At 34.9% G+C, this 10,863-nt stretch overlaps 2 protein-coding genes across 2 annotated transcripts; one reads left to right on the forward strand and one right to left on the reverse strand.

Moving 5' to 3' along the window:
- Positions 1 to 5,256: 5,256 nt before the first annotated feature.
- Positions 5,257 to 6,039, reverse strand: LOC139863661 (uncharacterized). Its single transcript, XM_071852271.1, has one exon. It carries the CDS (start codon positions 6,037 to 6,039, stop codon positions 5,257 to 5,259), a length of 783 nt encoding a protein of 260 aa, XP_071708372.1.
- A 1,413-nt stretch (positions 6,040 to 7,452) lies between these two features.
- Positions 7,453 to 10,654, forward strand: LOC139861403 (6-phosphogluconate dehydrogenase, decarboxylating 2-like). The gene is made up of 2 exons (XM_071849787.1): positions 7,453 to 7,484; positions 8,771 to 10,654. The coding sequence occupies exon 2, from the start codon at positions 8,990 to 8,992 to the stop codon at positions 10,442 to 10,444; it is 1,455 nt and encodes a 484-aa protein (XP_071705888.1). The 5' UTR covers positions 7,453 to 7,484; positions 8,771 to 8,989; the 3' UTR covers positions 10,445 to 10,654.
- The last annotated feature ends 209 nt before the right edge of the window (positions 10,655 to 10,863 follow it).

Below are 10,863 nucleotides of genomic sequence, written 5' to 3' on the forward strand. Positions count from 1 at the left end.
TGGTTATGCTGCTGGTGTGCTGCTGGTGTTCGTAGGTTTCGCACCAGATTTTCCAGAGCCACTACTCGAGCGCGAAGCTCGTTGACTTCTTCTATTATTCCGGGATGATTGGTGGTTGGAACAGGGGGGTGAATAAGATCTAGAATCTTCGATATTATATATTCGTGACGGGATACCCTGGAAAGAAGAGAGAAAATGGTGTTTCGGACTGGTTCGCCGGTAAGCGCTTCAGGTTCTTCGCCAAGAGGTGAATTCGGTTGGTGGAAGGGATCACCTTCTTCTTGTCTCCATTGATTGAGTCGGCTACGAACCCATCCCCAATTCATCCAGAATAGATGATGGCTGATTGGTTCGTTTGTTCCGGTTACGCTGCCGTGGGAGCTTGAAGAGTTTGAGAAATTCATATTATAAGTTTGGAATAGGGTTTGATATGAAATGGGTATTGAATACCGAATGATATATTCGTCTCCTTGAATACGTATTTATAGCAAAAAGATTTCCGTAATTTACGGAGGAAATTTAGGATAAGTGGTAGACAAAGTTTATAGACATGATAATATATGATAAGATATGATGTGTCATCCATTTATGTAATAATGGTGGTATGACGTGTTGAGATTTGTAACCAGATATTGATTAAAGAATTTCAATTCGTATACTGTGATAACTCAATAATATTTTCCGGTTCGCAAACCGATGCATAAAGGCATAAGATACGTGAGTGTTTGAAGTAGTAGCAGGAGCTTGTAGACGAACCGTTATCTTCAATAACATATAGAAGTTTGATAAACTTGATAGGTCATAAGTTTGAAAAAAAAAATTAAGTGGAATAAAGATGAATATGATATAAACGAAACACTTTATTTTATTAAGAACAAGGCTTTAAACAAGCCTTCTTATTACACGATTCGGGGATAGAAATAGTTTAAGGCCTAGCCTTTGCATAGACAAGGAATTGGAAAAATAATCTAGGAAATATTAAGATTGAAGTAATCTTCATATTTCTTCTTCTCATCCTCCACCTTCTTCATAAACTCATCAACTTTCTTGTTCCTCGCCTTTTGTTTCTCATGCAGGAACTCGAGATTATCATAAAGGTTAGAAACTTCATTGTTGATTACATGGTACTTGTGGTCCCTTATAGAAAGTTTATTATTCACGCGGTTTTTCTCCATCTTCAATCTAAGGTCAACATCTTTTCTTAGGCAAGAGAGAGATTGCTTCCCCCATCGGGTATTTCTATCACCTTCATACTTCACCAACTTTATCTCTTTCTTTAGTTCAGCATTTTCCTCCATGAGCTTCTTGATCGCTAGGTCTTTTTCCTTCATTTGAAAATCGATCCTTGCAATATGGCGAATTAGGTCATCGGTAGTTTTTCGCAGATTCATGAGCTCGTACTTGGCATCAACTTCATCGTAGAAAGGAGATCGGGATCTTTTCTTTGACAGCCCAGTTTCTTCAAAACATTTCCTCTTGTCTTTATTCCTCGGGGTTGGATAGTATTCAGGAGAACCATGTAACTTTAGAGTAGTATTTGGGCTATAATTTGGTGAGGGAGGACCACCAAAGCCATAAGGTGGACTTTGGACTGGTCTTTCTGTGGAAGACCTTTCAGTATCTTTTTCGGTTGGCTTGAAAAGATTCATTTTGGTCGTTTGATGATAATTAGACATCCTAACATTAGGAAGGATATTTTGATTAGAATCTTTAAGTCAAGTTTATTAAAGCATAATCGTTAAGATTATGGGGCAATTCTAAGTGCTTTAATTCTAAGGCAGGAAAGGTTATAGTTTCCTAGATTGCTAAGGCACCCTAGCTAACAAGTAAGACACACATAAAAATGCAATCCTGGTTCTCTATAACAGCCTGGTTATACTCTGATACCAATCTGTAACGTCCTCCCAATAGGGTCTGGAAGGAACGTCACTAATATCAAAACATACCAACATATTATAATAAACGAGAACAATACTAAATGATGAATTTAACTTTAATGAGTACGCAGCGGAAAATGAAATGTAGTTACAATGACAGGAATAACAATAACGTAAATGTTCACATGCAGAAGTAATAAATGCGATATCTCTTGATCCTATGTCCAAGTAGCATCACATAAGCAGTAAGTATAAGAGCTTGAATCAAACAGCACCTGAGACAAAACATGCTAAAGTGTCAACCAAAAAGGTTGAGTGAAGTTCATAGGTTTAACAAAAAGTTTGTCGTTGTTTTAGACCACAAGATTTAGTTTGTAAAGTTGATCTCCCGCAGGATCAAAAAGTTATGCCAATGCGTGATATTTAGACTAAACGTTCAAGTTTGCCCCATGACAAGTTGTGTCTGTCCTTGTCGGTTTAATTTCATTATTAAGTAATACAATGACTTGGTCAAATGTGTCGGGGACGTTACTCCCGATAGGCCTACCCCCAATAATTAAGCATGCCGCAGCAATTAAAAATATCACTGTAGGGACTTAGTCGGACATAGCCGGGTATAGCATAGTTTAACAGTTTGGTACTTGTGTCTAAAGTGTAAAAAGTAAAAACAGCATGTGTCTCACCCCAAGTAAAAGTAAGTAAGTTTGCTAGCAATAAAGAGGGGCTATGAATTCACCTTAGTAAGTAGTGAGAGTGTTATTCCTCGGAATAAAGAGTTGAACGAGTGAGCAGGAAAGTCAACCTATTGACGTTTAAGAGTAGTTAAGTGTTTTGCCCATGTTTAAGTTTAAGTATGTGTTTAAGTATAGTTTGTTTTACTAAGTTTCTATTCCTAGTAAGTTACTATTTTTATAAAGTTTCCATTTTTAGAAAGTTTCTTATTTTACTAAGTTTCTATGACTAGAGAGTTTCTACTTTTATCAGTGTTTTCCATTTTAGGATACTTGTCGTATTAGATAAGCTTCCAATCACCCATTTCCCTTCGAATGGCTAATTTAGATCTAGGGGCTTGAGCCATAGGACCCTTTAAATCGGAAATCCAAACCCTCTGCCTAGAATCTCATAGAAACCATTCGTCAAGAAAGTTCGAAGATCTATACATCTCTAATACATATCCCAAAATGTTTTTATGTTACAATATAAGTAGTAGGTTATAGGTGCTAGTAATAGTAATAGTGTATACATGTTATTTATTTTATTTTTAATTGCATATAATTTATAACATTATTTACATATTTCGGTAAAAATAATAACCGAAGTAAAAAGTAAAAAGTAAAAAGTGAAAAGTGAAAAGTAAAAAAAATAAAAAGTAAGAAAAGAATACTTACTAGTAGTAATTCTTCAAAGAGAGAATGAGAGAAATTTTAGTGTGAGTTTGAATGAGAAATGAGGGGTATTTATACTTGAAAAAATTAGGTAAAAAGAACAAAATAATTAAAAGAAAAAGAAATATTTAATTCTTAATGGGATTTTAAAATTTAAAAGTATTAAATGTTAGGTCATGGGATAATGCACAAAATAAAATAATAAAAGTAGTTTTTCCATTAAAATTTTTAATTAAAAAGTAATTTATTTATTTATTTATTTTTTATTTATTTTAAGGATTTTTTTTATGTAAATAAACAAATTTATTTAATGTTTTTACAAGAATATTTGTCAATAATATTTTATTTTTATTTTTTTTATTTTTATTTTATTTAATTAATAAATACAAATTTTGCATAAAAATAATAAATAATTCTTTATTTTGTATTTTTAATAATAATTATGATTTTAATTATTAAACTATAGTTTTAGTAAGTTTGTAAATATTATTACATTTATATATAATTGAATTTATTATATAGTTAAATATATAATACATTAACTAAATAATAAAAGTGATACAAAGTTTATATACTTAGTTAAATTATGTCAAATTATATAAATTAATAATATATTATTTATTTAAGCGTACATTGTTGACTAAAAATTACTATTCGGTCAATATTTAATTGTATATAACAACCCTTAATACATATAGTCAGACATATAACCCTAGGGTTAATTCAGTAATTTAGAAGTCGAAAAGTGAGGGTTGTTACATCTACCGACTCCCATAACCCATGAGCGTCGAGAATGGCTTCCATGCGAATTGCCCAGGTTGTATAATTTATTGATGTTAAAATTGGACATTGGAATGAAACGGAACCTTCTTTTGCTGTATGAGCTACGATCGGCATATCTTTAGTTTTTATGTATTTTGGCATACAACCAGGTTAGCTCTGGATACCAATTGATGGATATAATACAAAGAAACCAAAAATATATCGATGAGAAAAATAAGGATTGGAGCAATTTTCTGTTGTATTTCTTGAATGAAAACAGTACAAGAATTGAATTAAAAACAAATTACATAATTCATCTATTTAAACTAAACACAGATAAAATCTTGCATCATTATTCCACTTCTCCACGTTTTCTTGCATCATTATTCCACTTCTCCATGTTTTATTCACACGTCCAAATACTCAGTCATATCATACAAATTCAGTCAACTCCACAATGTCACAATTTGTTCCAACAAAGTTCAACATCCAAGTTTTTATTTTTATTATTTTTTTCTTTAAAATTTTCTTTAAAATTACAAAAAAATTAAAAAATATATATTTTGTAGTTTGAATTAGGTCGACATCTGCCAAAACACCAACGAAACAGCGTATATATGTTCCATGCTCTTTAGCCCCTTTATAATTCAAAGCATCACTTTGCCCCTTAATCTTCACTACAATTACTTTTTCCGTCTACTTTATCTAACCAACTCATTGGAAATCTTCTCTCATCCCTCGAAATGGAAAAGTTTTTTTACCCACAAATAATGTCAACTTATTATTTATTATTATTTATTATTATTATGGGAGTTCCTTTGTTTACAAAAGATTTTTCTTATATGAAAAAATATGTATACAAAATGACTTGTCTTCATGTTAGTGGTCTAATTTATCTCTCCTAATCTTATTTTTTTTTGAAAGATCAACAAGATTTTATTAATGACAAGAAGTACAAGGGGGGCCAAAGGCCGTAAAACTCGAACAAACATGAGAGAGCCTATACAAGTATACTATAAATCCTACCGATCTAAGAGGTAATCACTAACAAAGACACAGGGAAAAATCCTCAACTCACAGGCTAACTCTCGGCTTTTCCTCACTTAAATTAAGCTGGGCCGATTATAATTACAGTACTAAACTTTCTTAGCGACAAAGCAATTAATAGCCGACACCATTTAGGTACTAACCAAGAGTCCACCTGCGAGAGAGGATGAAAAAACCCTGTAGTATTAACCGATACCTTCTTTTGATGAAGGGTTGACATCGAATTTTCTCGGATTTGTTAGCCAATTATGCCAATCTAAGCACCCATTTTTTAGTCTTGAGGAAATCCATTCAAAGGATTTGATTTGGATTTCGGATACTAGTTTAGCGATGCAGAATCTGGAATTATTAAACACGTGATCGTTTCTATTTTTCCAGATATAATAGCTGGTAACCCAAACTACAGCTTGCCAAATGGAAGCACCGGTTGCCGTTTGGATTTGTGAGTTCGAACCCTTTGAGAGCTCAGCTGTATCCGCGAAAATATTCATGTTAAGATTCCACCATTTGAAAATTCTATCCCAAATGTCAAAGGCCGTTTTGCAAAGGATGAAAGAGTGGTTTATGGATTCAATGTCATCGTCGCAAACCGGGCATCTAACGGAATCCAGATCAATTCCCCGACGATCTAATTCGGATCGTACAGGTAATTTGTTCTGGGAAGCACGCCATATGAGAATACCCACTTTTTGTGGGATTAGATTGTTTCTGATCGTAGGTCTGACATGTGATGCAACGGAAGAGGTTAATAACTCAATCAATGACTTCGTGGTATAAATGCCAGAGTTACACGGTTTCCATATCCAGATGTCTTCGCTTTTTCCCGAGCATTTAGAAGCAGATAGCCTACTTTCGAGCTGTTGGAGATCGGACAATAAACGCCATCTTGGAAGAGTCGACCATTGCCAAAAAAACTGAACACGTCCCTCTGAACCAGTCCATTGTAGCCTGTCCGAAACTAGCGCCATGTTGTTTGAGTCGAGCCTGAATAGCCTTGGAAAGGCTTGCTTTAAAACGGTATCACCAATCCATTTGTCATGCCAAAACAAAGTATCTGTTCCTGAACCAATAGACTTAACAAACTCGTTAGTAATATCACACCCTAACTTGGTTAGGGTGTGTTTGACATTGATAATATTGGACCATGTAGTGCCAGAAAATCTTTTGAGGTTTGTAGAATTAGGAGAGATACATTCTAGCCCACCGTTAGACCCATAGATACTTTTAATGACTTTTACCCAAAATGCCTCCTTGTTTGAAAGGAATTTCCACCACCATTTAGTTAAGAGGGCTAGAATTTATGTAAGCCTAAAATTACTCATTATTAATGTGTTTTTAGGGCATTTTAGTTTTAGATGTACATCATTATGCATTTCTCAACTGTCACAAACTCACACGGATGGAAGCTAGTCCAATGTTTCATAAATAACCATCTTAAAGTTATCATTAAACATAAGGACAATAGCCCAATAGGTACGGAATTGTATATTAAAACATATATACATTAATATTAAATACTTTATACTATCCTTAATCTGAAATAAACATTTAAATATATACCTGACAAATATTAATGATGCTACAACATGTCGACATCTATCCACTTATTATTCTTTGAGAAAAACTGTGATTACAGTAAAGTTACAATACACGTTTACATTTCTTCTAAATTCTTATTAGGATTACAACAACACCCGATCTCGCATATCCTTAAAAAAGAGAAAAATAAAATTCCAAGCCCGATAGTACTTACTCAAGTAGAAGAACTGAATGAGAAAGCTGCCGGAAAACCTAAGAGAATATGAAAGAATTCGTTTCTCCACACCCACGTGTAGAAAAATATTTCTCCATCAACAAAAAGAAAAACTCATCCCCCTCTCCTTTCTAGAATAGAGATTTCCCACTACTGAAATTCTTGTCAAGTTGGCCGTGCCATTGGATCGGTTTCAAGGTTTCCTCCCGGGCAACGATGGGGGCGGGGTTATTATCGCTGCATCAGCATAGTCGAAACGGAAAATGATCGCAGCGGATGGTTTAGTCCCCCTCAAGTTATCCCAATCGCTGTTAAAAAAAAAAAAAAAAGTTCAAATCATGGGGTAGGTATAAATGTGCTCTTTTTAAAAATGTGTCAGCAACTTTTTTCATAAAAGGCCAAAAAGATTAGGGGGTTGAATCGTACATAAACCAAAATAAAGGGGTGTAAACGGAAATATATTTTATGAATCTGATAAATAACCACCACCACCATTACCATACCATTCGCCAACGACAACAAAACAAGGTGGTCAAAATTGACTCGATTTAAAGCCGCCCTCTTATAATAATCTCTTTAAATTCTCTTCTATTTTCCCCAATTTCACGTCCTCTCCATTTTCTATTTCCTGTAAACAGTTTTCACATCGATTTCTAGAAGGTACCAATTTTTATTTCTATTCCTGTTTCGTTTTTTTGACATTTATCATTTTATCTGATTGCTAAACGTTAATTCGATCAGTTCCTTTATCTTTTATGTGTACGTATATGAGTGATGTATGTATAGATAGATAGATCGATCGTGAGCTGTATCACTACGCTTTCAAAACGTAAAATTTGTTTGATTTGATTTGATTTGATTGTTAGCTCTCGATTTCTTTAATATATTTCATTTCATTTGGTGTAAAATGAATGAATTTATTGTTATTAAACGTAATAAAGGTTAATTTAAGGTTTGCTTGCTACCTGCAACCGGTGATCAGAATATATGTGAGCCGTGGCTGTCTGTAAAGCAGCAGTGGAAGCTCATGATACTTCAGCAGACATGTATTCCGATCGCCGCATTTTAATTGATGATTATGCATCTGGTTAATATTTATAAAAATATTATTAGGTCAAACTCTCTAATGAAGCTTGTATAAAACTTGATTGGTGTGGATTAGCTTATAATAGCCAAACCGAACTGTTTTGATTGTGAATTGCTGTTGAAGTCACCGAAGATCGATCTTCGGCTGATCTTATTATTAAGGTAGATTAGTGAATTGAATTACTGATGATGTAAACTGGAAATCAATTTCTTTATCAATTTATAAATATCTGCATGCCCCTAATAAATACCGTGGTAATAACTTTTGATTATAAAACTTGTTATGAGTAGCAAGTTCAAACTTGTTATGAGTAGCAAGTTCTGAGGATGTGTATGTATACGTAAATATATGAATCATGGTAGAAGGTTTTTCCCTATTCGGGCTACTCGGGAGGGCGAGTAATCCGACCCCATACTCTGATGTACGAAGCCCAACAGGATTACCCCCGGCTGTTTCCAATCCATCCCTGGCCACCCCTAAATATTCGTCCTAGACAAGATTCGAACCTGAGACCTCTTGCAAGGAACGTGTGACTTTAACAAATACTTTTATAGTAATGCTTACATTTGCGGATCAATATTATATACAAGTGTTATGTTCTATACTTGTATTACTTGGTAAAGGAGGTTAAATGACATGATGCACTTGTTCAAAATATTTAATCTAAAATGAAGGATTTTGTGTTGGGCTAAGAATTTTTATTTGTGAATCTTTTCAGTATCTAGAACTACTAATTTGTACCCTTATTGAGTTGAAAGACCAGTTAATGGCATGGAAATATCTTCAAATATCTGCAAACTGCATGATTTTAGACAGTTAATTTTATCTGTTCCACTCTATAATTTTTTGTTTTTTAAAGGCAATATATATTATACAAAAAACGATACAAGGATGGATAGCAGCAAGCATATAGCGCAAACTACCCAAAACAGAATAAGGCAACTGCGTGCACCAGTAACCAAGCAGCTTGAAAAATACACGAATTACACGAACATGAAACAGATATAAGTTATTTTATGCGTGAAAGGGTAACATTTTTGTTAACAGTCTCAATTGATATGTGTTTACAGATAAAATTATGGCTGAACAGAAGCTAACAAGAATAGGCCTTGCTGGTCTTGCTGTTATGGGTCAAAACCTGGCCCTCAACATTGCTGAAAAAGGGTTTCCTATTTCGGTTTACAACCGTAGTACTATTAAAGTTGACGAAACCGTTGAACGAGCTCAAAAGGAAGGGAATCTTCCACTTTTTGGCTTTCACGATCCAGAATCATTCGTTAAATCAATCCAGAAACCTCGTTGTATTATCATGCTTGTCAAGGCTGGTGCACCTGTTGACCAGACTATTAAAACTCTGTCTCAATATATGGAAAAAGGTGATTGCATCATCGATGGTGGCAACGAGTGGTACGAAAACACTGAAAGACGAGAAAAAGCCATGGCGGAATTAGGTCTTTTATATCTTGGTATGGGTGTGTCTGGTGGTGAAGAAGGTGCGCGAAACGGACCGTCTATGATGCCCGGTGGGTCCCTTGAGGCGTACCAATACATTGAGGACATTGTTCTCAAGGTAGCCGCTCAAGTACCCGACAGTGGCCCGTGTGTGACGTATATCGGTGAAGGTGGTTCAGGCAATTTCGTCAAGATGGTCCACAACGGTATCGAGTATGGTGACATGCAGTTGATCTCAGAGGCTTACGACGTGTTAAAATCTGTCGGAAAGCTTTCAAATGATGAACTGCATGAAGTATTTTCAGAATGGAACAAAGGTGAACTTCAAAGTTTCTTAATTGAAATTACTGCTGATATTTTTGGGATTAAGGATGATAAGGCAGACGGTTATCTAGTCGATAAAGTGTTAGATAAAACCGGGATGAAAGGTACTGGCAAATGGACGGTTCAACAAGCTGCTGACCTGTCAATTGCGGCCCCCACCATTGCAGCATCTTTAGATTCACGTTTTCTTAGTGGGTTAAAGGATGAACGTGTAGAAGCTGCCAAAGTTTTCAAAGCGGGCGGGTTTGATGATATTTTAGCAGATCAAAATGTGGACAAAGAGAAACTGATTAACGATGTAAGACAAGCGTTATATGCATCCAAGATTTGTAGTTATGCACAGGGGATGAACTTGATACGTGCGAAAAGCATTGAAAAGGGGTGGGGTTTGAAACTTGGTGAGTTGGCTAGGATCTGGAAAGGTGGGTGCATTATTCGAGCCATATTTTTGGACCGGATTAAAAAAGCTTATGATAGGAATTCAGAACTGGCTAACCTACTTGTGGACCCTGAGTTTGCAAAAGAAATGGTGGAAAGGCAATCGGCTTGGAGAAGGGTTGTATGTTTGGCTATTAACTCGGGTATTAGTACACCTGGTATGTCTTCAAGTCTTGCTTATTTCGATACTTATCGTAGAGAGAGGGTACCGGCTAATTTGGTGCAAGCTCAACGCGACTACTTTGGTGCACACACGTACGAAAGGATTGATATGGAGGGTTCGTTTCACACCGAGTGGTTCAAACTCGCAAAGCTATAAAAAAAATTAAGATTCTCCAGGTGATCTCTGTATTCATCATTTGGAAATTGAAATTATAATAAATCTTATTTATTTATGCTCATCCAATAAATGTTTTTGATTTGTCTGTTTTGGATAATTGTGAGCTGCTTGTTTAATATGTTGGATCAGAGCTGTGCTGTGTTGTGTTGTGTTGCAGTAGATGTTACCTTAATAATATTATTTGATCTAGTAGGTGATGGAATCAGTAGGCTTTGAAACTTGATCAACAGTACTTTACCTAACAATTTCAGTTGTCATATCTTGAATAAACGTAGTCACTTGAACTAAGGGACAGTACGTGTGTCTTTGAAGTTTCAAGAAAAATTTAAATTTTTATAGTATATGACTATTATATATTATATTACTGTATATTTTTTACTCTATATATAATATAAAAA

The sequence above is a fragment of the Rutidosis leptorrhynchoides genome, chromosome 8, assembly GCF_046630445.1.
Source record: "Rutidosis leptorrhynchoides isolate AG116_Rl617_1_P2 chromosome 8, CSIRO_AGI_Rlap_v1, whole genome shotgun sequence".
Classification (NCBI taxonomy): domain Eukaryota; kingdom Viridiplantae; phylum Streptophyta; class Magnoliopsida; order Asterales; family Asteraceae; genus Rutidosis; species Rutidosis leptorrhynchoides.

Coding starts and splice junctions, on each gene's coding strand:
- LOC139863661 (XM_071852271.1), bottom strand. CDS start 6,039: ATGGCGCTAGTTTCGGACAGGCTACAATGGACTGGTTCAGAGGGACGT.
- LOC139861403 (XM_071849787.1), top strand. CDS start 8,990: ATGGCTGAACAGAAGCTAACAAGAATAGGCCTTGCTGGTCTTGCTGTT.